General features: G+C 51.7%; 1 protein-coding gene across 2 annotated transcripts; it reads right to left on the bottom strand.

Annotated features, from left to right (window-relative positions):
* Positions 1 to 235: 235 nt before the first annotated feature.
* On the bottom strand, positions 236 to 5,853 carry RAMAC (RNA guanine-7 methyltransferase activating subunit). 2 transcript variants are annotated; one of them, XM_062206320.1, is made up of 4 exons: positions 5,706 to 5,853; positions 5,208 to 5,256; positions 1,957 to 2,135; positions 237 to 1,043 (listed from the first exon to the last, which is right to left on the bottom strand). In XM_062206320.1, the coding sequence occupies exons 3-4, from the start codon at positions 2,124 to 2,126 to the stop codon at positions 857 to 859; spliced, it is 357 nt and encodes a 118-aa protein (XP_062062304.1). In that variant the 5' UTR covers positions 2,127 to 2,135; positions 5,208 to 5,256; positions 5,706 to 5,853; the 3' UTR covers positions 237 to 856. The 2 variants fall into 2 exon arrangements, with proteins under 2 accessions (XP_062062305.1, XP_062062304.1); XM_062206321.1 differs by lacking the exons at positions 5,208 to 5,256; positions 5,706 to 5,853 and adding an exon at positions 3,427 to 3,540 and having other exon boundaries at positions 236 to 1,043.
* Between the last annotated feature and the right edge of the window lie 21,306 nt (positions 5,854 to 27,159).

Raw genomic sequence — 27,159 nt, 5'->3', positions numbered from 1 at the left:
GTAAAGGAGCGATAGCTGCAGGGTGTTCACAGAAGAGGGTGCAGCCAAGGCGCACATTTAGAAGTGAATGTAACATTATAAAGTTAACCCACATTAAATACCAAAATAAGTCAGAATACAGTCGAAAAGTTTGAATACAGCGTTAAACTTTTGTACAACACGTGAATTTGACCTGCTAAATTTTAGTTAGGAAAAAGCCTGAAATTCCACAGAACATGCTGCTGCCCTAATCCCATCCGCCATGACATCAGGACACGGAAACACAATTCCTTCCACACTGTGTAGCTTTATTATTTTCCTCCAAAAACAGACCAAGACAACTGTGAAGCTAACTGCCACCCTTAGAATAAGTAATCACACAGCACCATAGTTAACAAAAAAGTCAAGACATACACCCTTGCTTTACCTCTCCATTATTGGTATTACACACAGGCAAGCCAGCTGTGCACTCATGAACTAACCGTGCCCGCCTCTGCAGAGCTGTAGGGGTGAGCACACCTACGGATATGGGTGCTCCACTGTTGTCAAAGTAAAGGCAAGCATGTTCTACCTTAAAATTGATTTCTGTGTAAAACAAAGTAAGAACTCCCAGCGGTACCAAACGTGAGGCACTACTAGGGCACGAGACAAAGAGAACCTGAGGCAGATGTCAGAGCAAGCCGCCATGTCCGCAGGGGCAGTTTGTATTCTCGGCAACCATCACATCTCTCTAGTAAGATCTATTTTTAAAAAAGTCTCAAGTTCCAAACAATAATCCGTTCTCTGAAACGGGACGTACAACCATGACCGAGAAGACACACAGACTCTTGTCATGGTAATGGAGCGATGTTTTTATTAAAAGCGGCGGACATTTCTATCAGTAGTAACCGTAGGGAGGCTGCTGGTTGTAGCCGCAGTGTCCGTACTGGTGGGGGTAGTAGGGCTCTTGCCTCTGCTGCGGGTAACTGTTACCCCAGGACCGGCCGCGCCACTGATCCGACCGACCGTCACTTGGCCACCCTCGTCGGCCGTCCCTATCTCTAAACTGTCTGTTATCTTGCAACCTACAACAAAACAAAAAGGTTTTTTTTTTTAACTTTCCTTGTAAAAAAACAAAACAAAAACTGACAAATCCAATTTAATGCACTTGATTTCTCCATATAATACACAGCAAATTAAAGTTAAAAACTTTTTTCTCTGCAGAATATTACAGCAGCAGTTACTCAACACGTTCTAAGACTTAACCATCCCTCCAGTATTAGAGTGGAGACACTCTGCAGACAAACAGGCAGACTACAACATAAACCAAAACCAAGAGGACCATTTCTGAACCAAACTGAAATCTATTCAACTGTACAAAAGCAGTGTGAATTATTAGATAGAATAACCTCAATTTTATAAACTTCTTGCTAAAGTAAAATCAAAACAATTCCTTCTTTTCTTACATACACACACACACACAAACACACGCCAAACAGCAAAAGAAGGAATACAGTGCTGGCAAAATGTTAAAGCAAGTGATTTGCCGGCGCCACAGCTCACTAGGCTAATCCTCTGCCTAGCGGTGCTGGCACCCCGGGTTCTAGTCCCGGTCGGGGTGCCGGATTCTGTCCCGGTTGCCCCTCTTCCAGGCCAGCTCTCTGCTATGGCCAGGGAGTGCAGTGGAGGATGGCCCAAGTGCTTGGGCCCTGCACCCCATGGGAGACCAGGAGAAGCACCTGGCTCCTGGCTTCGGATCAGCGAGATGTGCCGGCCATTGGAGGGTGAACCAACGGCAAAGGAAGACCTTTCTCTCTCTCTCACTGTCCACTCTGCCTGTCAAAAAAAAAAAAAAAAGAAAAAAAGAAAGTGATTTATCAAGCACTGCCTGTGCGGGGCGCTAGGCCATCCTACAAACACTGGCTGCAGCCTGTATGCTCTAGCGGATAAAGCCACCCCCCATAGGCGCCTCCTTTATTCTTCTGAAGTAATACATACCAATTGCCTCGATTCCTCTGGCCCCCGCCTCCTCTGCTACTCCACTCCTCAACAATGGGAGGGGTGTCAGGGGGGCGCTTCAGATATGCCTGGTATTCTTTGTCATCTTCTGTGAATCTACTGGCAAACATCTCTTCAAAATTTTTAACAGCTTCGGAAGTGTCAGTCATTCTGAAATTCTGCACAGTTGTGAAGATGTTTGTATTAGAAATTTTAAAAACATCATCTTACCAGATAATGACAAACAGAACAATTTTAGGCGGAGTATCACTAAAAGTCTTTGTGGGCTTTCATTCTCATTTTATTGAAAGGCAGAGAGACACAGAGACACAGAACTTCCCTCCACTGGGTCATTCCCTAAAAGCCCACAACAGCCAGGGCTGGGCCAGGCCGAAGCCAAGAGGCCAGAACTCAATCTGGGTCTCCCATGTCGGCCGCAGGGACCAAGCGAGCACCTGAGCCATCACTGCTGCCTCCCAGTGTGCTATCAGCAGAAAGCTGGACCAGAGGCAGAGGAGCTGCGACTTGAACTGGGCACTCCCCAAGTGGCACTTTAACTGCCCGCCTCTGTGCTAACTTAACGTAGCCTTTAGACGTTGAATTGAACATGTCTTGGCTACTACATTCCAGGCATTGTGCTAACTATGATGAAATAAAAATATGAACAATATATCATGGACTCTGTCCCCAAAGGGCCCCCATTCAAGCACAAGAGATAGATGTGACGTAAATATAAAGAAAGAGAATGTCAAGAAACGAGGGTGTGCCAGCGCCGCGGCTCAATAGGCTAATCCTCCGCCTGTGGCGCCGGCACACCGGGTTCTATCCCGGTTTGGGCGCCGGATTCTGTCCCGGTAGCCCCTCTTCCAGGCCAGCTCTCTGCTGTGGCCAGGGAGTGCAGTGGAGGATGGCCCAAGTGCTTGGGCCCTGCACCCCATGGGAGACCAGGAGAAGCACCTGCCTCCTGCCATCGGATCAGCGCGGTGCACCAACCGCGGCGGCCATTGGAGGGTGAACCAACGGCAAAGGAAGACCTTTCTCTCTGTCTCTCTCTCTCACTGTCCACTCTGTCCAAAAAAAAAAAAAGAAATGAGGGTGAAGAGATACCAACAACTTTGCCTCTCTGGTGGGCGATGAGGAGTTATGGCTAGTTAAATAAAGAAGTCTCAAGATGAAATTTATCATTTAGAAGGACTCTTTTCTAACAGAGTAGATTACTGCAATAATCTAGACAATACACCGTCAACGTGATCTGAGGTAGGAATTATTAAAACAGTTTTCAAAGAATTCCAGGAAGAACTAGTTTGGATGTGCGAGAACAGACGTGAAAATGGGAACGCCCAGGCCTCTGGTGAAATGAGTGGACGGACTCTGGTGCCACAAAGAAAGGTGGGCAAGGAGACACACTGTGTGAAGTCAGTTTTGGTCCGTCCATCCAAACGAAGAGTCCGCTCCCAGTTAACTACCCACCAGTCAGGGCGGGTGGAGATGAACTCGGGAGACAGCAGCAATGTTGGTGGCGGTGACCGCTGTAGGAATGGACAGGTGGAAGAATATCGCAGCCAGTGCTGTGGAATAGCGAGTTAAGCTACCACCTGCAAACAGTGACATCCAACATGGGTGCCAGTTCCAGTCACAGCTGCCCCACTGCCAATCCAGCGCCCTGCTGATACACCTGGGAAAGCAGTGGAGGACAGCCCAAGTGCCTGGGGCCCTGCACACCTGTGACAGAACCAGAGAAAGCTCCTGGCTTCAGCCTGGCCCAGCCCGGGCATTGCAATTTGGGAAGTAACAGCTTTACTCTCTCATTCTCCCTGGAACTCTTTCAAACAAATAAAATAAATCTAAAAAAAAGAGTATCAAAAAAAGATAATTAAATGAATGTAGTCATTAGGCAGTGAGTACTTTACTTTTTTTTTTTTTTAAGATTTATTTATTTGAGAGGTAAAGTTCAGACAGAGAGAGGGACCAACAGAGAGAAAGATCTTTCATCCACTGGTTCATTCCCCAAATGGCTGCAACAGCCAGAGCTGGGCCAATCTGAAGCCAGGAGCCAGGAGCTTCTTCCAGGTCTCCCACATGGGTGCAGGAGCCCAAGCATTTGAGCCATCTTCTACTGCTTTCCCAGGCCACAGCAGAGAGCTGGATCAGAAATGGAGCGGCCAGGACTTGAACCAGTGTCCATATGGGATGCTGGCGTCAGAGCCACAGGCTTAGCCTACGACGCCATAGTGCTGGCCCCAGGCAGTGAGTACTGTAGAGTAGTAGTAGGACTGAAGCAGAAGTACAACAGATCCAAAGGTAACTAGGAAGAAGAGGAACTCTAGGGCATCCAGTATGTCCCGGCTGTCCACTTCCGATCCAGCTCTCTGCTGTGGCATGGGAAAGCAGTGGAGGATGGCCCAAGTCCTTGGGCTCCTGCTACCCATGTGGGAGACCTGGAAGAAGCTCCTGACTTCAGCCTGGCCAAGCCCTGGCCGTGGCAGCCATTTAGGGAGTGAACCACTGGATGGAAGACCTCTCTCCCTCTCTCAAATCTGCTGAAGCTTTTATGGGAGAGGAAGAGAATCAATAAAAAGGAGAGAAACTGAAAATGCAGGACAGGTGTGAAAACCAAGGCAAACAGGCCTTCCTCCTTAACCAAGCCCCATCGTTCTGCTCTTGGCCTCGAGACTCCTCAAGCCTGTTTTATGTTTATTTAACATCTTATTGAGATGTTCAATGTCTTACCGGACAGTCTCAAATTATTTCTCTCCCTGTATAAATTCACCATCTAATAAAAGTTTTCAGCCAAGAGGCTGTGATACCGGAAGACAGCTTCCGTTTATCTTTCCTCCAAACCCCACCTAGATAAATAATTATCACATTCCTGCTGCTACCCTCATCCCAACAGAATGAGACCGCAAGTACTGTCTGGCTGCAGGAAACACTTATCTACACATCTGCCCCTCAGGCTGCCGCTCCCAGGGAGTAAGCCTTGGCAAAGACCAGACTCTCCACACGTCCAGGACGGGCAAGCTAATGTCCAACTCTCAAACACGGAAAATGAGTTTAAAATCAAGGGAGCCGACTAAAATCGAGCCTGCCGTTTCTACGGGGGTCACAGAAACCACTGGAAAGACAACCCGTACCTACTTCTCTCGGGCAGCACACGTCATAAGGAAAAATGTGCTACTCCGGGTTCTCCCACGACTCCCCCCAACACAAGTCACCAAATACCGTTGATTCTAACCGATCCAAGCTTTCCTTACCCCAAATATTCGAGGCAGCTGTACTGTTCAATGTTTAGATCGTTTCAATCTGTGGTGGGAAAAAATAAAATAAAAAAATAAAAGTTGGAGACTGGAGGTCCCCCAAAGGGGTGGGGAAGGCGCTGGGACACGCGGGCCTCGGACGACGGGAAGCGGTCCAAGCACTCCCAACGCTAACACCGCAGCGACCAGGCCTGACTCCCGGGTCTCCCCAAGGAACGAGCTACGTGGAGCACGGTGCTACATGGAGAGCGAGCGGGAGGGAGGCAGGCTTGCCGCGAGGAACCCGCAGGGAACTGGCTCCGGGCTACCGAGCCCTGGGAAGCACCGGCCGGGACGCGGAGCCCGGGGACGAGGCGAAGCCGCGGGCCCACAGCTCGCCCTGACAGCGCCCCGGCCCGCCTCTCCCTCCCGAGGCGCCGTCCACCGAAGGGGCTCCGCTCGCCGCTCTCCCCGGGGACCCCCGGCCAGCCCCGCCGCGCGGACCCGGCCGCTCACCCGCTGAGGGCTGCGTCCGCCCAGCTCTAGCCGGACCCCGCCCGCGAGTCCCGCAAGCGGAGCGGCCCCGGGCCCAGCACACAGAGACTTCGCTCTCCAAGGTAACGGAGCCTCTTCCGCCAGCGTCCCTCGGCCGCCTGACTTCCGCTTCCGGCAGGCCGAGCTGGCGCGCCCCGGCAAGTCTCGCGATATCTAGGGCTCACGCCCCACCCCACCCCACCCCGCCCTTCGGCTCCGATGGCGGCGCGGGCTTGGGCCCGGCCCACTGCGGGTGACGCCTTCTCTGCGCCGTCAGCCTGCCTAGTGACTGGGCGGGAAGGCGCGTCGCCATCGATGAAGTCCCCTTGGCTGGGAAGCGGTGGCGATAAGGACGGAGATCAGGGGAATTGGCGCGACAGGGAGGGAAGTCGACTTCCGGCCGCGCGGTCCCGGAGTCTGAGGAGAGCCGGGGGCGAGGACGGGCGGTGAAGGCCGAGGCCACGGCCGGTTGTGCTCCCCTGGCAGCAAATCCTGGCCTCCACCCGCCGGCCCCACCTCACGGAAGTTCCCGGGGCCAGGCCCTGACACCCCAGATGCAACGCCTTCGGGCGCCGGCCGCTAGCCACAACCCCTGCCAGCGAAGGCCAAGCCTGTGAACTTGGGTTTGAAGCTCTGACCTTGTCTGCTGCTCTTCCTCCGTCCGTGGTGAACCCAACCATGCGGAGTACTTCATGCGTGAACCATTGGCCATGTCTCTGTGCATGGCTCCGGTCCCTTTCTGCGTGGAATGCCCCGGATGTTGGCATTCATCTTTATTTTAAGGTTGCATTACTTCATTTGAAAGGCAGTTCGATAGAGAGAGGGAGAGAGAGACAGATCTTCCATCTGCTGGTTCACTCCCCCAATGCCTGCCACACCCAAGGCTGGGCCAGGCTGAAGGCAGGAGCCTGGAACTCCATCCTGGTCTCACACTTGGTGGCAGAGGCCCAAGCACTTGGGCCATCCTCTGCTGCTTTTCCCAGGCGCGTTAGCAGGGAGCGAGGTCGGAAGCAGAGCAGCGGGGACTCGAACCAGTGCTCTGCTATGTGATGCACTGCGGGCGGCAGCTGGGGCTGCGGCACCACAATGCCGGCTCCTCGGATGTTGGAAATCCATCGATTCTTTAAAGCTTTACAAAGTGACGTCTCTTTATAGAAAGAATTTTCTTTCTATTGAATGGCCACCATACTTTCTGCACTTTGTATATTTCATTATTTCCACTAACTTTGAACTAAGATTAATTTGTGTATACATCTGGCAGATTATATAAACTTTATCAAATCCATCTCTGTGTTTTGGAATGTGTAGTATTTGTGCTTTATATGAAGTAAACAGTAAATATTTGTGGAGTGAATGATGGAACTATGACTGTTCCAAGCCCTATTTTAGAAACATTTATTTAGAAAAAGTTTAGGATGGGGGATATGATAGTCTTGGTGTTGGTTAGTAAAAGTGAGAGGTATTAAGACAAAAGTTGAGGCCGACACTGTGGTGTAGTAGGTTATGCCTCTGCCTGTGGTGCCAGCATCCCATATAGGTACTCATCCATGTCCCAGCTGCTCCTCTTCCAATCCAGATCTCTACTGTGGCCTAGGAAAGCAGTAGAAGATGGCCCGAGTGCTTGGGTCCCTGCACCCACGTGGGAGACTCAGAAGAAATTCCTGGCTCCTGGCTTTGGATCGGCGCATCTCCAACCATTGTGGCCATTTGGGGGGTGAACCAGCAGATGGAAGACCTCTCTCTCTGTGTCTCTGCCTCTCTCTGTCTGTTACCTGACTCTCAAATAGGTAAGTCAAAAAAAAAAAAAAAAAAAAAAAGAGAAAGAGATCAAACCAAACTTACAGTAGTTGAGTGGTACTATCCTTAGTAACTAAGTGGTTGATGGGAGAAAAAATTGGTAAGAATCGAGATATTCCAAATCCTTCAGCCTGGGAACTTAGGACGGAAAAGGGATCACCAGGGGTTATAGTTACAGGTTATACTAAGCTGAATTTAGGACACAAATGAGCTCAGAGCTCACACGAATTGTAAAGTGTGAGATGGTAGTGAAACATCCAAGAGAAACCTTGTATGGGGTTGTTACAAATGCGAACCTAAAGCTCAGGAAGAGGAGGCCGTGCCCAAATATGCTAATGTGTGAGTCACCCATGGGGAAACAACAGCTTCATCTGTGTATATGATCTTTCCAAGGGAGAGTATTTATAGAGGAGAGCAGAAGCCAAGGCCTACGCCTCAGGAAATATCCATATTTAGGAGGCAAGGATAGGAAATTAAAACTTGAAGAGGAGCAATGTAACAGCTGAAAAACGAAGAAAAAAACGTCTCCCCACCTGGTACAGGAGCAAGGGAGGATATTTGGAAACGGGGGATTATTGTAGGGCAGCTTGTGTGTTTCTTTGTGACCATTAGGCGTTGTTTGTAAGAAATAAGGACTTTCCCTGCAGAGAATGTGTTTCTTTCCCTTAAATTTGTGTGTGGCACTTAGGAGCTCCTAGACTTCTGAGAGTCTGTGAGGGACCCTAGGTATCCCAACCAATTTTCAAAATTTTAGATGAGACTAGACCTTCTCATACTGAGATCTTGTCAATTATTCCATCTCATTTTCTGACATCAGCTAGTCTGCTCCATGAAAAGCAATTTTCTAAATGACTGACACTTAGACTTTGAGCATCAACACGTTTTCAGTGGAACCATTTTTGATAGAAAGGTATTTAAATATAATATTTCTGTGGAAAAACCACACTGAGTATGTAGGCCGTAATTTAATCTCTGGAACCAAAGTTCATTGTTAGAGTGTCAGTTATTATATCCTGCTGGGCTGTAATTTCCTTAGGCCTGTGGATAGCATGAGAAAGGTTTCCTTTTTGTACTTCATTTTGCTATCTCTTGTTATCTTCCTCCACATTAGGAATTAAGGTATCAGCTCAAGGTTTCATCTTCCAGCAACATTACAAATTAACCTAATTTCAGTTTCACAGCTCTAAAAAAGAAAAAAATAGAAGGGCTATCATTGTTGTGTAGCAGGGTAAGACACCACCTAGGACACTGGTATCCCATATTGGAGCACCAATTTGAGTCCCAGCTGCTCCACTTCCCATCCAGCTCCCTGCTAATGCACCTGGAAAAGCAGTGGATGATGGCCCAAGTGCTTGGGCTCCTGCACCCACATGGGGGACCTGGATGGAACCTTGAGATGAGTGGCTTAGGGGCCACGTAGACAGGAATATCAGCCCCAAGCCCAAGTCACACCTGGAGACGACACCAGCAGAGCCCCAGCTGCTCTGGGACACAGCCCAGCCTTGTGCACCCAGGGATTAGGGAGGCCCTGGAAAGCACAAACCGTGTGCCTGCGGCCTCCCTGCAAGGAAGAAGACTGCACAGTTGCCTTCTATAACTCACCTTTTAAAACTACCGAAAGTGCACCTCCCAGGCAGAACCCAAGTCATAGGGCTCAACCCGAGCTGGCTGAGTGAGCCTCTGGTCCCCTTCTCGGAGAGGCAGGGCTCGTGAGGTAGTAAGTTCTCTGCACAGGAAAAAGGTAACCAGAAAGTGCCGGCAGCCAGGACACGTGATGGTTAGCCAGTGTCTTTGATTCACTACACACTACACTTTGTATTACGGTTCATTGTTTACACACACATCGAATCATGAAGGGGATTCTGGTTGGACATTTTGTTATTCAGATGACATCCCTGGAAAGGAAATATCTTCTCCAACGTCATGCACATGATCAAGGGCTGGAACTGGAACTAAGAACCGTCAGGCGTCCTTTTATTGGTTTAACAAGTATTTTTGAGTACCTCTTATATTCCAGGCACCATTCCAGGTGTTTAAAACATCGGAGAATAAAGATAAAAGTCTTGCCTTCATGGGGCTTACATTCTAGCAGAAGATAATTTAAAAAGTGAATACCTATGGTTGTGAGGAATCGTTAGGGCTGGGGCTGGGGCAGAGAAAAATGGGCTCTTCTATACAGCATCAGCAGAGAATGTCAGAATATAGGTTTTATCTCAGGAAGTCTCTCACACTGTCCCCTCCTATCAGGAACGTAAAAACTGAATATTTGGGGGCCAGCGTTGCGGCATAGCAGGTAAAACCACCTCCTGCAGTGCTGGCACCCCCTGTGGGCACCCATTTGTGTCCCGGCGGCTCCACTTCTGATCCAGCTCTCTACTATGGCCTGGGAAAGCAGTAGAAGATGGCCCAAGCCCTTGGGCCCCCATCCACTTGGGAGACCCAGAAAAAGCTCCTGGCTCCTGGCTCCAGGCTTCGGATTGGCACAGCTCCAGCTGTTGCAGCCAATTGGGGAGTGAACCAGCGGATGGAAGAACTCTCTCTCTCTCTCTCTCTCTCTCTCTCTCTCTCTCTCTCTGCCTCTGCCTCTCTTTCTCTCTCTGTGTAACTCTGACTTTCAAATAAATAAATACGTCTTTAAAAAAAAGAAGAAAGAAAAAACTGAATATTTTAGAAAGTTTATTTTAACTTATTTTCGTTTTGTTTTTGCAAGACAGAGAGAGAGAGAGAGAGAGAGAGAGAGAGAGAGAATCTCCCATCTGCTGGTTCACTTCCCAAATGCCCACAACAGCCAAGACTAGGCCAGGCAGAAGCCAGGAGTCCAGACTTCCATCTGGGTCCTACATGGGTGGCAGAGACTCAAGTACTTAAGCCATCATCTGCCGCCTGCCAGGATGTGTATTATCAGGAAGCTGGATCAGACGTGGAGTATCGGGACTTGAACCAGGCACTCTGATATGGGATACCAGCATCCCCGTCAGGGGCTCCAGCCAATGTGCCAAATGCTTTCCCCTATTTTTTTTTAAGATTTATTTATTTATTTGAAAGTCTGAGTTACACAGAAGGAGAGGCAGAGAGAGAGAGAGAGAGAGAGAGAGATAGATAGAGAGAGAGTCTTCCATCTCCTGGTTCACTTCCCAATTGGCCGCGATAGTCAGAGCTGTGCTGAGGAGTTTCTTCCAGATCTCCCATGCAGTTGCAGGGGCCCAAGGACCTGGGCCATCTTCTACTGCTTTCCCAGACCACAACAGAGAGCTGGATCAGAAGTGGAGCAGCCGGGATTTGAACCAGCGCCCACAGGGGATGCCGGCACTGCAGGTGGCGGCTTTACCTGCTATGCCTTAGCGCCAGCTCCTCTCTCCTATTTTTTAACATCCAGTCCCTGCCTAAATGAGTACATGAATATTTAACTTCTGGGATAAGGCAGAGGTCACTGAATTTGTAGTTCCCTGACCGTGTCCAGTGTCAAAATGTAGCTTCTGTGTGGAACAGAGTGGGAACTGTAGACTCCAAGTGCTCTGTCTTTATATTGTATTGCTCAAACCGCTGTCCCCCTCCTCCACAGAACTAAACATGGATGAAACTCAATAAATTAATTGACCAAACAAAAGATTTTTGATGACAGCTTTCCACTTGTTTTTTTCTGATACGAGCAAATCTTGTCATCTTTCCCTGCCCTAATCTGATCTTCGGCAAAATAAGAGTAATGATCCTTGTCATCTCTCTGCTTTATAATGTTGCTGGGAGAATTATTACATATACAATGCAGTGTGGACTCAAGTGAAGGAGGGTTGCCCTGTGAATGTCAAGAATAATTAAAGTTACTATTAGAAGTTACATAACTACTCTCCAAGAAAACATTTCAAGTTACAGGGTGCATTGGTTTGGATTCGCATCTATAGTCCCATGCATTTCGCTACCTGGAGCCGTTTGATCACAGATTCCAAAGCCCTAACCCAGTTAACCTCATCGCCATCCTGGGTAAGGGGCTTCTCCTAGGACACCTGCTATGACTGTTTACTGTAGGAGCCACTTTACATCCTTGACAAAAGGCACAGAAGGAAAGGTAGAAAAATCTTGGAGATTAAAAAGGTATGAATTGGGGCTGGCGCTGTGGCATAATGGGTGAAGTCACTGCCTGTGGCGATGGCATCCCATATGGCACCAGTTTGAGCCTTGGCTGCTCCACTTCCAATCCAGCTCCCTGCTATTGCACCTGGGCAAGCAACAGAAGATGACCCAAGTGCTTGGGTTCCTGCATAAGTGTGGGAGTCCTGGAAGAAGCTCCTGGCTCCTGGCTTCAGCCCAGTCCAGCCCCAGCCATTGCAACTATTTGGGGAATAAGCCAGGGAAAGAAGATCTCTCTCTCTCTCTCTCTCTCAAATAAATAGATCTTTTTTTTTTTTTTAAAGCTATGACTTGGACTTACTGGGTTGAGTAAGATATTTTCCAGTTGTTAACTCTGACTTTCCTTTTCCCTCATGTTGCACCAGTATAAATGGTAGTACAAACTATGTTCTGTAAATGAAAGTTATTTGGCCTCTACTTGCGCAGTATCTGCCTATTCCTAATCCATTTGCCAGGGCTCATCCAAGGCCAAATGATGGCTCTAACCTCTAGCACCCCTCTACGTGTGTGCCTCTGACTTCTGCATTTACCCCACTGGATACTTCTTGTCGTCCAATTTGGTGTATTGGTCCCATCCACCTCCTCACAAAATAACAGTGACACACTTCGAAGGGGCCTTGGAAATGTGCAGTGAGCCAACGAGTCTTGTCGGGAGCTCACCCCCAACCAGTCCTTCTGCCACACTGCCCATTCTCTTCTCCAGCTAACTTTCCAGAATCTTGCAGGGGAGTGATAGTCACTGAGTGTTAGAAATATTTCTGAGGTCTCCAAAGTGGGATGAGTGAGTCAGGATCCTTGCCAGGCGAGGGACCCCTGCTGTCTTCCTGAGGACAAGTCTTCTGGGTCCCCATCCCAGGGCCTCGCTAAGCGTGCGGTCCTTGGTGACAGGTGAGCCTGTTATGCCCATGTGTGGAGACACTCTTACCCAGTAGCCTTCGTAAAAGCACAAAAGCCCCTTCTTAACGCAGCTCTTCAGGACACACACGTGTCCTCAACGTGGAGAGTAAGGCATAGGCACAGAAGGAGCACCTGACAAGGAGTCTAGAAACTGGGTTCAAATCCCACTTCCTGTGGGTTATGGGCACCTTCTATGGGCCTTCTCTTCCATCCCTTGCTTCTTATTTTGCTGATAAGGTGGAGGCCTCCACATTTGTTCCCTCGACTCCCCAATCCCACACCTACACTCTTGCTGCTTCCGGTGCCTTTGGTCGGGGCACCCCCTGCTCTTCCTCAGGTTGCTCCTACACCTGCTCCTTCCCTCTCTCTGTTTTCAGCTCTCCCTCTTGACTGGCTGCTGCCACACTTGCTCCAGTTTCTTCCATCTCAAAACAAAGCTGACACCCTGCCCTGAAGCGCTCGGATCTCCTTTCCTTTCCCCGGCCAGGGGAGCCTCTGACACTCGTCTTCCTCTCCTGCCCACCGCAGCGGGGGTCTGTCCTCAGGCACCCCTCTGAAGTCTCTCGGGCTAAGTTCCCTGGGGAGAAGCTGACCTAGGGTTACAGTCAACTGCTGGGTCTTAGTCCACCCGTACAAGGATGGACTGGGTCGAGGAAAGGTAAGTGCGCCGCTCGCCCGTTCCCCAGCCTCCCGATCCCGGAGACAATCAGACGCAGTGGGGAGCCAAGTCTAGCAAGGACTCATTTACTTCATGCGAAACAGAACCTTTTATAGCACAAAACTGCAGAGTCATTGGGGCAGGGCTAAGGACCAACCAATCACTTAAACAGTCATATTCCGGGGGGATTTCTATAGGACTAGCCATATGTCTATACACTTGTTACTAGTTTTGTTACCTCCCCTGATGTTGCACAGCCAATCAGTTTTAGTGGTAAACAACTTTGGATTCTGCCCACCTTACTTCCTTTGGGCACCATCATGTAACTAATTTCCCCACATATTCCCCCTTTTTTGTTTTAGCACGCGGTCTCTGTCTTAGGTTGCCACCAGCCGTCCTTGCCTTTACCCGTCATTGGTAACCCAGGCAGCTTGGCCATGAGCCCTGTCTTAGGTTGGTGCAGGACGCTGGGTGCTTTACCCGTCTTGGGGTGTCGCGTGACTTGTAATTATGGGAGCGTGGTGAGCTTTCTCCACCGCCTGTCTTAGGTTGTTCCAGTCCATCCTTGTACGGGTGGACTAAGACCCAGCAGTCAACACCCTGTCCAGCATCTTCAGTTCGCATCCTATCTGGGCAGCATTCGATGCTGCTGTCACTTTTCTCCCTGAAGCTTTCTTCTCTCTTTGTCTCCAAGTTTCTTGTGATTCTCCTCCACCGGGAGCCACTGTTTTTGTTTTGTTTTTGTGATCTGTTATTCTTTGTTGTGGGGGTCAGTCAGGTGCGGCACACGAGAGGCTCAGAAGCGTAGAGCTTATTATACTCGCGGGGTCTCGAGAGAGAGGAGGCACAGCACGCTGTGCAGGACCCCATGGGGGAGACACCGCGGTGGTCAGATGGCAGGAGACAGGAGCAAGGGGAGAGCATCAGGCTGGGGGTGTTGCCGCGGTGTCTGCAGGAAAGGCAAGGCGGCGGGGGAGAGCAGCCTGGGCCTGGCTAGTTTGAGTCCTTGTGGAGGGCACAGCGCCTGGGAGCTGGTCCTGGGATGGTCTCCTGTGGAGTCTGGGCCAGATGGAGACCCACGTAGCTCTGGATGTATGGTGTGCATGTCGAAGGCGTGCGCCTGGCTGGACTCTGTTATATCTAAGAATTAGCTAGCCAGGGTAAGAAAGGCAATTTCTTCCTAATCAGAATGGCTTTTTTTTTTTTTAATGTTTTTGTTTATTTGAGAGAGAGAGAGAAGTTTTCATCCACTGGTTCACTCCCCAAATTGCTACAACAGCTAGGGCTGGGCTGGGACCAGGCTGGGGCTGAAGAATTCAATCCAGGTCTTCCACGTGGATGGCAGGAACCAACTTAAGTGAGCTATCACTGCTGCCCCCCCATCCCCACCCAGAGTACCCATTAGAAGTTGTAGTCAGGAGCTGAAGCCAGGACTCGAACCCAGACACTCTAATATGGGACAGAGCTGTCTGAACCACTAGGCTAAACTTCTGCCCCAGAAAGGTTTTTTTAAGATGTCAAAACATCGTAATAGAAGCCAACAATGTGGCATAGTAAGGTAAGCCTCTACCTGTGGCACCGGCATCCCATATGAGCACTACTTCGTGTCCCCGGCTGCTCCATTCCAATCCAGCTCTCTACTATGGCCTGAGAAAGCAGTAGAAGATGGCCCAAGTCCTTGGGCCCCTGCACCCGCGTGGGAGACCTGGAGGAAGCTCCTGGCTCCTGGCTTTGGATTGGCTCAGCTCTGGCCATTGCGGCCATTTGGGGAGTAAACTAGCAGATGGAAGACCTCTCTCTATGTCTCTCCCTCTCTGTAACTCTGCCTTTCAGATATATTAATAAATCTTTAAAAAATATGATCATTTCAGAAGTTGAAGACAAGTACACACACACACACGTACACACACGTACACACTGCACTTCCCTGTCTCCTCAGCTGATCCGCAGTTCCCCTGCTCGCCCCATGAGTGCTTGTGTCCCTGCAGCCCTGTCTGGACTCTGGCCGACGCACGCTGCCTGTTCCGTGATGCAGCTTGCATGTCTGTGCTGATGACAGCCAGGGCTCTCTGCACCCATCCATCACGCCCAGGCTGTAGACCCATTGGTGCCCCTGCTTACCAGGAACGACTGGCTGGGTGCCCAACAGGCCCCTGCAGCATGTGTCTGAACGTGGGCTCCTCCTTCTTCCCGAACTGGCTTAGCTGCCCCAATTTCCAGGTTCCAGGACGTCTCCCTCCCAGTGCCTCGGAGAGCCGGCTGACATCCTGGAATCCCCCTTTCTCTCAGCCCGCACAACCCAGCCCCTCACCAAGCTCTGTGGACGGCAGCTCCTGACCATCTCCCTGGGGGGGGCGGCACCCCTCATCTTTCCCTGGTGTCACCCTCTTAGCTCTGGCCCCGGTCACTTCTCACGGAGACCACAGGGACAGCCTCTGTCGCTCCCTGTCTCCAGTCTGCTGGTAGAGAGTGCTACTGTGCCACACACAGGCAGGAACCGATGCTCACGCAGCCGATGCTTGTGTGTCCACAGGCAGCTCAGAGCAGGTTCTTTCTGAAACACAACATTGATCACGTCTGGATCCACCCCCTGCTCAGTGATCCCTCACTGTGTCTAGAGTACATCCCGAGCTCCCCTGTCTGGAACAAAGCACCCAACAAGACCTAGCTGGGTCTTCTCGGTCCAGTCTCATCTATTGTGCCTCAATGAGCTAAAGGTACCTCCTCCAAGCCTGCTGGGTCGCACACATGCTGTTCCTTTTGTCTGCAACGCCCTTCCCATTCTGGTCCACCTTAGCCTGTTACGTCCCCATCAAGTCTTCTATAGCACATGCCTCGCTCCCCGCCCCTCCAAGGGGAGCTGATGGTTTCCTACTGTATGTCTTCCACATAGTTACATGTTTATCACCGTGAACTGTAGTTTGCTTACATCCACCTCAATTGTAAGCCCCCGACGGTGAGGCTGCATCTTTCAGATCTCCAAGCTATTAACACAGTCTGGCAACCTGATTCATAGTTGGTGCTTAATTAATGTCCATTTTTAGAAGTTTTTATTTATGTGAAAAGCAAAATGACAGACATCTTCCATCTGCTGGTTCACTTCCTGAACACCTACCACAACCAGGGCTGGGCCAGGCCAAAGCCAGGAGCCAGGATCTCCATCCAGATCGCCCACATGGGTGGCAGGAGCCCCAAGTACTTGACACAGCCTCTGCTGCTTCCCAGGTGCATGGCTGCAAGCTGGATCTGAGACAGAGGTGGGACTTGGACCCAGGCACTCGGATACGGGATGTGGATGTTTCCGAAGCGGCAGCTTGACCTGCTGCACCACAACACCTTCCCTGTCACTTAGTTAATGCTTCCTGATTTAGCACCCACCTTCCTCTCCAATTGCTTTTACATTTTTGTTCCTCGTCTGAGAGGCAGAGAGATGGAGAGAGAACACTCATCCACGGGTTCAGTCCCCAAATGCTTGCAACGGCTGGGGCTGTGCCCAGCCAGATACTCAATCCAGATCTCCCACATGGGTGGCAGGACCCCCATGGAGCATCACCACTGCCTTCCAACGTCTGTGTTGGCAGGAAGCTGAAATTAGGAGCCAGAGTTGGGAATCCAGCCCAGATACTCCAATGTGGGGCGTGGGTGTCTTAACCATTTAGGCTAAATGCCAACTCTCTCCAGTTTTACGTGTCTGGAGCGGGTGGGCATTTTGTGTTTCTTCTCCCACTCCCTTCCTCCCACGTAGATCGCTTAGCCACGTGAGTGTCAAAGGCTCAGGTCACCTCCCGGGCTCTCCTGTGTCCAATGGGCACCTGCACGCCTGCGTCGAAGCTTTCTGTTTTGTCCCTCTGCCCTGCTGTAGTGTGAGTGCCAGGAGTCCAAGGAGCATGTGGGATGGATGTCCCGGCCTCTGCAGCGCCTAGCAGAGACGGACACACGTGAGGCAGGGAAGAAGCAGCCGGGAACACACAGATGACAGCCGTAGGCTTGCTGGCTTGTAAGGTCTCCTCCAACTCTCTCGCTTGCGTGATCGGAGCTTCTGAATGGTGTGACATAATCTCAAAGTTTTCTCCGAGCAGATGGCCCGAACAGTTGAAGCACCAATTGCAACAGTTGGCAAATACAGAGATAAACATTGACGAGAGTGAGTCAGAGGGAAGGTGAATCCGACAAAGGGCTAGGAAAAGACGCAAACCTCGCATCCGGGGAGTCCCAGGCGCCCCTCTGCGCAGACACCGGGACGGTATGTTCCCCCTGAGAGCACGCGTGCCCTGGGGGCTGCTTGGCAGGAGCCAGCTGCCTCCACAAGCCAAAAATGAGCTGCAAGCGCACTCTTTCTCCACGGCAACCGTGCCCTGTTCCTCTTTAACATCTCGCCTGGATTTGCTCATTTTTGCAAACTAAACACAGAGGTAGGATGTTTGTTTCGCATTTTGCTTCCTTTCAGTTAGAACTCTAGGGAAAAGCCCAACGTAAAAATTCTTAGGATTTTGTGATCTCAAGACCGACTCGGCTTGCACTTCAGTGTCAGAAGGGGATTGGGGAGAACCCCAAAAACACAGCGCACAGATCTTCAGCTCCAGCCCAGGGGCACTCAGAAGACAGCTACGACGTGGCTTACGCATCAGCTCTACAGTGTGCATGACCCAGTGCAGTGGACAGATGGTAGCCAGAGAGTGACTTCAGGTGAGGAAGATGGAGCAAAGTGAGATGAACCAAAGAGGCCAGCAATGCAGTGCAGCGGGTAAAGCGGCCGCTTGTGACACCGCCGTCCCATACCGGAGCGCCAGTCTGCGTCTGGGGATCCAGCTCCCTGCTAATGCACCCGGGAAAGCGGCAGGAGGCAGCGCGAGCACTGGAGCCACTGCCACCCATGTGACAGACCCGGATGAAGCTCCCGGTCCTGGCTTCGGCTTGGCCCAGACCCGGCTGTGAGGGCATTTGGGGAGTGAACCAGCAGATGGAAGATCTCTGTCTCTCTCTCTCTCTGTCTGTCTCTCTCTCTGTCATTCTGCCTTTCAAATACATACATAGAGCTTTTTAAAAAAAAGGTGAGTTTAACCAGGAGTTTGTTGAAGGAGGTGACTCTCCAGCAAACACACACACACGCACACACACGCACACGCACACACATACGTGCACGCACATGCACACACATGCACGCACATGCACACACACGTACACACATGCACACACACACGCACACATACACGCACACGCACACATACACACATGCACGCACACGTGCACGCACACACACGTACACACATGCACGCGCACACACGCACACACATACACGCACACATACACATGCACACACACGTGCACGCACACACACGTACACACATGCATGCGCACACGCACACGTACACACATGCACGCACACGTGCACGCACATGTACACACATGCACGCACACGCACACACGTACACACATGCACACGCACACACGCGCACACACATACACGCACACATACACACATGCATGCACACGTGCACGCACACACGTACACACATGCACGCGCACACACATGCACGCACATGCACACATACATGCACTCGCACACGCATGCACCCATGCACGCACACACACGCACACGCACACACACTCGCACACGCACGTACACACACATGCGCGAACACACACACACATGTACGCACATGCACACACGCACATGTACGCACACATGCACACGCGCACACACACGCACATCCACACACACATGGACTGCCCGAGGGGAGGCGCTGGGAGGACCGTGGAGGAACAGAAGGCCCACTCTCCTGCGGGTGCTCTCCCAAGGGAGGCTCCTCCCCCAAGCAGACTGAGGCACAGCGCTCCGCCCCCCACTTCTCTCCGCTGGCTCCCCAGGGAGCCCGGTGCTACATCTTCACACTCCTACTTGCAATCTGAGCTGTGAGCCCTGCACACGCAGCGGGGGGAATCGCATGCGTGTGCGTGTGCGTCCTCACCTTTCAGCGCGTTCCCATCAGACGCTGCCCAGCGTGCTCTCTGCTTTCCGCTCGGCGCGGGGAGCCTGTGCCTGTCTCAGGGCCCAGGGCTTCTGCCCCAGGGAGACCGGCCACGTACTGGCAACAGACGCAGGCGATCGGGGTTTGTGTGGCCAAGATGCCTCTCTGAGGCTCCATTTCCTGACTCCTAACATAATACGATAATGATCAGTGTTTTGTTCAGCCTGGATCATAAGCTCTAACAAATGTCAGTTGCTTACTGTTTTCCAAACCAAACCAAAATAAAACACTGCTGGGGCCGATTTCAAACAAACATTTCCTCAATGTCCTGGGAGGACAGCATGGGCATATTAACCCTGCCCCCCAGTGCTGTTTATTTTAGATTTTTAAAAAGTGTATTTATTTGAAAGGCAGAGTTACAGAGAGACAGAGAGAGAGAGAGAGAGATCTTCCAACTGCTGGTTCACTCCCCAAATGGCCACAATGGCCATAATGGCCAGGGCTGGGCCAGGCTGAAACCAGGATCCCAGAACTCCCTCCAGGTCTCCCATGTGGGTGGCAAGGGCCCAACTGCCTGACCATCTTCCACAGCTTTCCTAGGCGCATAAGTGGGGGGCTGGATCAGAAGTGGAGCAGCCGGGACTCAAAACAGCCTTCATTCTTTTTCCTTTCCTTTTCTTTTCTTTTCTTTCTTTTTTTTTTTTTTTTTTTGACAGGCAGAGTGGATAGTGAGAGAGAGAGAGAGAAAGGTCTTCCTTTTTGCCATTGGGCCATCCTCCACTGCACTCCCTGGCCACAGCAGAGAGCTGGCCTGGAAGAGGGGCAACAGGGACAGAATCCGGCGCCCTGACCAGGACTAGAACCCGGTGTGCCGGCGCCGCAGGCGGAGGATTAGCCTCGTGAGCCGCGGCCCCGGTAGCCTTCATTCTGGACGCCGGCTGTGCCACAATGCCGACCCCACTCCTGCTAGCCATTGAGCATTTACCCCATGCCAGGCATCATCTCATTTTATTCTCACAAGCACCCACCTGCTTAGATGTTATCCTTACAAACAAGGCTTGGAGCTGCGGGGAACTTGCCCAAGGTCAAGTTACAAGCCTGTGCTTCCTTGGGGAGAGGCCTCCTACGGAGCTGTAGTTCTGAGCAGAGGGCGCTGGGGGGCAGGCTGGTCAGCCCCGCATGCTAGCATGTGGACGGCCCATATGTCCTCTCCTTGGACACTGCTCAGACCAGGACTTGGGCTCCTCAGGGTCAAGAAAAACCATAAAATGATATAAAGGAGACGAGGGGGTGCTCCCTTGCTCCCTGCCTCTTTTATAATGTCCCTTGTGGAGATGTCCCCAGCGTTTGCCTGTGTCTTGAGCACTCTCACGGTGTGAGATGCCCACCAGGTCCCAAGCTGTGGGTTCACCCTTAAGTGCCCAGAAACAACTCGAACCTCCACAGAAAGCAGGCACCTGCTACTCGGAAGGCCACATCACCTGGGGCTGAAATCTATATCTTCAGGGTGGGAAGTGTGGCACAGCTGGCTAAGTTGCTGTGCCTGCATGCGGTTCAGTTGGGACACCTGAGTTCCACATTGTAGTACCCGTTCAATTTCTCTGGTTGCTCCACTTAGCATCCAGCCTCTTCATGTACCTGGGAAGGCAGTGGAAGATGGCCCAAGGCCTTGAGTCCCAATAGGAGACCTGGAAGGAGTTCCTGGCTCCTGGTTTTTATTTTTACTATCCAGTAATTCTCCCTCTGTCCTTCTGCCTTTCAAATAAATATTTTTAAAAATCTCTATCAGGGGGCCGTTGCTGTGGCGCAGCTGGCCTAAAGCGCTGGCATCCCATATGGGCGCCAGTTCGAGACCCGGCTGCTCTACTTCTGATCCAGCTCTCTGCTATGGCCTGGGAAAGCAGTAGAAGATGGCCCAAGTCCTTGGGCCCCTGCACCCACATGGGAGACCTGGAAGAAGCTCCTGGCTCCTGGCTTCGGATCGGTGCAGCTCCAGCCATTGTGGCCAATTGGAGCATGAACCAGCTGATGGAAGACCTCTCTCTCTCTTTCTCTGCTTCTCTTCTCTCTGTTGTAACTCTGACTTTCAAATGAATAAATAAATCTTTATTAAAAAATCTATATCAATGGCTGGCACTGTAGTGTAGCACGTAAAGCCACCACCTGCAGTGCTGGCATCCCATATAGGCACTAGTTCGAGTCCCAGCTGCTCCACTTCTGATCCAGCTCTCTGCTATGGCCTGGGAAAGCAGTAGAAGATGGCTCAAGCCCTAGTCTTGGGCACCTGTATACACATGGGAGACCTGGAAGAAGCTCCTGGCTCCTGGCTTCAGATTGGCATAGCTCTGGCCGTTGCGGGCATCTGGGGAATAAATCATCAGATGGAAGACTCTCTCTCTCTCTCTCTCTCTCTCTCTCTCTCTCTCTCTCTCTCTCTCTCCCTGCCTCTACCTCTCTGTAACTCTGACTTTCAAATAAATAAATAAATCTTTAAAACAAATCTATATCAAAGGCCTTGAGGTTCCTGCTCTGCCAGCACTTGGGCCCATGTCTGCGTCCCTGTGCCTCTACTGCAGGGCCCAAGAACTTTCTGTTTACGTCCACGTGGATACTTCCCACGGGCAGACCCGGCTACAGCCAACCATGACACACAGGCAAGAAGGTGCATTTTACTGCAGAGCTTGAAGAATGCAATTTGGATTCTCGGCCAGAATCACCCCACCTTCAGATGGGGGTGCAGCAGTTCCTGGAGGCCCAAAGCCAAAATTTCACTCAAAAGACAGCTCTGATAGGGACAGTAGATCCGGGATTGCCTGGGGTTAGGGGTGGGGAGGGGCTGACAATGAATGAGCATGGAGGATCCTCTGGAGGTGATAGAGATGTTCTTTTTTTAAAATAAATAAATAAATTTTTTGAAAGGTAGAGTTACAGAGAGAGAGAGAGAGAGAGAGGGAGAGACAGAGAGGTCTTCCATCTGCCGGTTCATTCCCCAAATGGCTGCAATGGCCAGGGCTGAGCCAGGCCAAAGCCAGGAGCTCCCATAGGGTCTCCCACGTGGGTGCAGGGGTCCAAGCACTTTGGCCATCCTCTGCTGCTTTCCCAGGTGCATTAACAGGGAGCTGGATCAGAAGTGGGGCAGCCGGGACTCAAACCGGCTCCCACATCGGATGCTGACACTGCAGGCAGAGGCTTAACCTTCTATGCCACGGCACTGGCCCTTCCACCAGCCTGTGAATCGCCCTTGTATGAGAATTTCACCTGGGCGAAACCCAGGGTAACTGGCCACGGAGCACAGGCGAGATCTGGGCCTGGGAATGCTGAGGGGCAGGAGTTGAGGAAAATCTCCATGCACAGACGTGGATGGTGGATTGCTGAGTTATCAGCCTCCTGCCGTGCGTCTTGGAAAGATGACAACCCTAACGTCAGGGAAGGGGCCAGGGCCAAGACTGCCCGCTCCCTCCTCCCCGTGGCGCAGAAAAGGCTTCCGGGCGCCGGTCCAGAACCAGACTGATTTTAGCAGAGTCAGAGATTAAGAGTAAAAGCCATCGTTTCTTGCTTCCAGGAATCCTCTAAAAATCTATTTGGATTTGTCAATAAATTCTCCACAGGATGAGTGCTTGTAGCTGCAGGGAGACGTCAGGGTGACACTGGCGAGGCCCCCCGGGGCTCTCAGCACCACAATCACCAGCATCTATGTGGAAATGGTGTCCAAAAAACTGCCCTTAGTGCCTCTGCCTCCCCACCAGCTTCTGTCCATTTCCCCCTCGCTCTTGCTCTCGCTCCCTCCCCCTCACCTGCTTCAGCCTCTTGGAGAGGCAAAGCTCAGGAGGCACTCGTGTTAGATACAAGCCCCGGGCCCCAGCGCTGCCACCGACCCCAGGGAGAACGCGACCCTCTCTTCCCAGCGATGCCCCCGGGGGCCACGTCTGGCCCCGACCCACTTAGGGAACCGTGGCCCGCAGCCTCCGACTGCTTCCCCAGTACAATCTCTGGCCCACAGTCCTTGGTGTCTCCTACACCTCTGCCTCTAATAGAATTGAATTTTGCCAGGAGCAGAACCTGCCTATCTCAGGCCGTCTTGGTCCAGCGAGGGCTGGAGGCATTCTTGCCCGCGTACCCGCTGAGGGTAAGCCTGGCTGAGCCTTCCGGTCCAGCGCCAGCCCCGAGCGAGCGGAGAGAGGGTTGCCGGGCCAGGTCTTTGCTTTGCTTTTTGTCTGCCACAGCCGACTGCATTCCCCAGGAAGCCCCTCTTGAGCACTCGCTAGCAAGAGTGCTAGGCAGGCTGTGTGTTCTTTTTGCGTGCGGCAGGTAATAGCAGCACACGGCCTTGGCTGGATGTAGCGGCTCCGGCAGAGAGCACCACAGCGCTGTCGTGTGCCCATCTGTACCGGAAGCAAGCAGAGGAGCTGCAGATAGAAAAGGATGAGTCAGTCGTGCGCAGTTCAGCCCCGATGGCCATTTGCAGCGCATCCTCAGGTTCAATGTCGCGGATAATTGTATTGTTTGGCTGGGAAAGCGTCCTGTCCATCTGTCAGAGCCCTGCTGATAAGGTCACCAGTAAGGAGGACCTCCTCCCAGGCTCCAAAACCCAGGCCTCCCCTTCTCTTGGGCTGTCTCACTTGGTCTATGGATCCAGACACCCCTGAAGACCGCCCCCCCAAATGGCTGCAACAGCCAAGACTGAGCCAGGCTGAAGCCAGCAACCAGGAGCTTCTTCCCAGTCTCCCGTGTGGGTACTGGGGCCCAAGCACTTGGGTCCATCTCCCAGGAGGATCTTCCCAGGCACATTAGCATGGAGCTGGATTGGAAGTGAAGCAGCCAGGACTTGAACTGGTGCCCATGTGGGGTGCCAGTGCTGCAGGCTGAGGCTTTAACCCGCTGAGCCACAGCTGCAGCTGCATGCTGACGGTTCTGTCCTCCTCTGCCCACGGCAGGAGGACTTCCGGGTCAAGGTTGAGGAGGCCTTGCTCCGAACTCTTGGCTGCACTTGACCGCTTCTCTCTCTGATGCTCATCCCGTGGACTGTGGCTTTAACTCCGCTTCCACGAGCGGAAGCTCCCACCGCTCAGTCACACGTTTGAGCTTGTTTGTTCTTTTCTTCTTCTTCTTCTTTTAAGATGTATTTACTTATTTTTTAAAGATTTTTTATTTATTTGATAGGTAGAGTTACAGATAGTGAGAGAGACAGAGAGAAAGGTCTTCCGTTGGTTCACCCCACAAATGGCCACTACAACTGGCACTGCGCTGATCTGTAGCCAGGAGCCAGGTGCTTCTCCTGGTCTCCCTTGCGGGTGCAGGGGCCCAAACACTCGGGCCATCCTCCACTGCACTCCCAGGCCGTAAGCAGAGAACTGGATTGGAAGTGGAGCAGCCAGACATGAAACAGTGCCCATATGGGATGCCAGCGCCGCAGGCGGAGGGTTAACTTACTGCACCACAGCGCCGGCCCTATTTACTTATTTTGAACAGAGTTACAGAGAGAAAGGGTGAGGCAGAGAGAGAGAGAGAGAGAGATTCCATCTGCCGGCTTACTCCCTAGATGGCCACAACCAAAGCCAGGAGCTTCCTCTGGGTCTCCCACGTGGGTGAAGGGGCCCAAACACTTGGGCCATCTTCTACTGCTTTCCCAGGCCATCAGCAGGGAGCTGGATTGGAAGTGGAACAGCCAGGACTCGAACTGGTGCCCGCATGGGATGCCGGCATCACAGGTGGCGGCTTTACCTGCTGCACCACGGCGCCAGCCCCCATGGGATCAGTATATTCCGCTCTGCTGCTCCATCCATCAACCCCAGTCCCCCTTTCTTCCTGCTGTGTGATCTGCTCAGTTCAACAAACGTTGATTGCGTGCGGCTGGCAGGCGCCTTCCTCGGGCGTCAGGGAAGCAGAGGTCCTATCCTATTTAAGTGACTGCTCCTCTATTTCATTTTGCAGGATTTAGTTTTAATTTTTGCTACCCAGTAGTTGTCAGACTCCCTGAAGCCTTAGCTGTCAGCCACTATTCTCTTCCTGGGTCCTCGCTAAGCTCATTCATGACTATGGTTTCGATTTCACAATTTTCAAATACTGTGTACGCTGGGCTCTGACTCCAAATCTCACCCGTCTCACTTATGCACATAATGTCTCTTTGTTTCCTTGAAACACACATCTATTGTAGTGTCGGTTAGTGGGTCTCAAAAGGCAGGCGTGAACGGGGAAGTAATTTAGTAAGGTGTGGTCTACCAGTGCAATGCATTTTGATGAGCTGTTTAAATGCTTACAACTAGAGATTGTGTTTGTGCTCCAAGCATGATCTTATATTGCCCCAACAAGAATCCCTTTCTTTCCTAATCAGGAAAAAAATAAGAGAGCAAACCAGCAATTTGACCCATCGTGTCTTAGAGGGTAAGGCTGCCTCGTCAACCTCCCAAGATTTCTCAGACTCCCCCACGCAAGAGCTCTCTTCTCCCCTTCTCTTAGCCTGGCTGTGAAAGTAGCTGAGATTTTTTTTTTTTTGGACAGGCAGAGTTAGACAGTGAGAGAGACAGAGAGTTATAGACAGTGAGAGAGAGACAGAGAGAAAGGTCTTCCTTCCTTTGGTTCACTCCCCTAATGGCCGCCATGGCCAGTGCTGCGCCGATCCGAAGCCAGGAGCCAGGTGCTTCCTCCCAGTCTCCCATGCGGGTACAGGGACCCAAGGACTTGGGCCATCCTCCACTGTACTCCCGGGCCACAGCAGAGAGCTGGACTGGAAGAGGAGCAACCGGGGCAGAATCCAGCGCCCCAACCGGGACTAGAACCTGGGGTGCCAGCGCCGCAGGCGGAGGATTAGCCAAGTGAGCCACAGCGCCAGCCAGATGGTTTGTTTTTTTACAATTAAAAAAATTTAGTTGAAATGCAGAGCGACAGAGAGGGAGAGACACAGATAGTGATCTTCCATCCCCAAATGGCTGCAACAGCCAGGAGCCTGGAACTCTACCCAGATCTCCCACGCGGGTGGATTCTCTACTGCTGGCCTGGGCGCATTAGCAGGGAGCTGGTTCAGGAGCGGAGCAGGCGGGGGGTGAAGCGACACTCCGATATGGGATGCCGGCATCACAGGCAGCAGCTTAGCCTGCTACACCTCAACACCGGCCCCAGCGGCTGAGACCCCGATCAGCCTCCAAGCAGAAGCCTCTGGTTTGCCTGGACTGAGCTGCCTGGGGAAAGGACTGTATGTGCCGCCAAGCCCCTGACACGGTGTGCAAGGCACAGCCTGAAGGAATGGGCACTACACAGCTCTGGAAACAGAAGGCTCCTTGTGCTCTGCTCTGGAATGACCCCCGTGATCTGTTAAGTCAACACACACACACACATACACACAAACACACACACACACACACGGGCTGAAGGCGGAACGGCATGTGTTGGAGTCTACCCTCTGGGCACAGAAAGGCAAAGGCTGTCTGAATTTCTGACCACGGGAAGCCGGGCGCCTCTGGACAGGGAACGGTGCGGTGGGGAAGGGTGCTGCAATAAGGGGAGAGATCTTGCACTGCGAAGCCTTGCGGATTTTAACCCTTGTGAGTGTTTTAGTGATTAAAAAAAATAAATGAAACTCAAAAAATATGTTGATCGGAAACAATGCATACAATATTAAGTTGAAAAAAATAAGTTGACTGTATTTGAAATATTCAGAATAGGCAAATCTATAGCGACAGAAAGGAGGTTAGCGCTGGGCAAAGACCAGGGAGTGGGGCCTGGGGAGTGACTGCCACTTCAGGGTATGAGATTTCTTTTTGGGGTGATAAAAACATCCTGGCACTGGAACGTGGTGGTAGCTGCCTATGATTTTGGATGTTGTAAATGCCATGGAATTGTGCATTTTAAAATGGAGGCCGGAGTTGTGGCGTAGTGGGTTAAGCGGCCACCTGCGACACCAGCATCCTGTGTGAACACCTGTTTGGGACCTGGCTGCTCCGCTTCTGCTCCAGCTCCCTGCTAATGCACCTGGGAAAGCAGCAGAAGATGGCCC

Source organism: Lepus europaeus, chromosome 11, assembly GCF_033115175.1.
Source record: "Lepus europaeus isolate LE1 chromosome 11, mLepTim1.pri, whole genome shotgun sequence".
NCBI lineage: Eukaryota > Metazoa > Chordata > Mammalia > Lagomorpha > Leporidae > Lepus > Lepus europaeus.
Note: the sequence above shows the minus strand (reverse complement) of the source record. Positions and strands in the feature narration are given on the sequence as shown.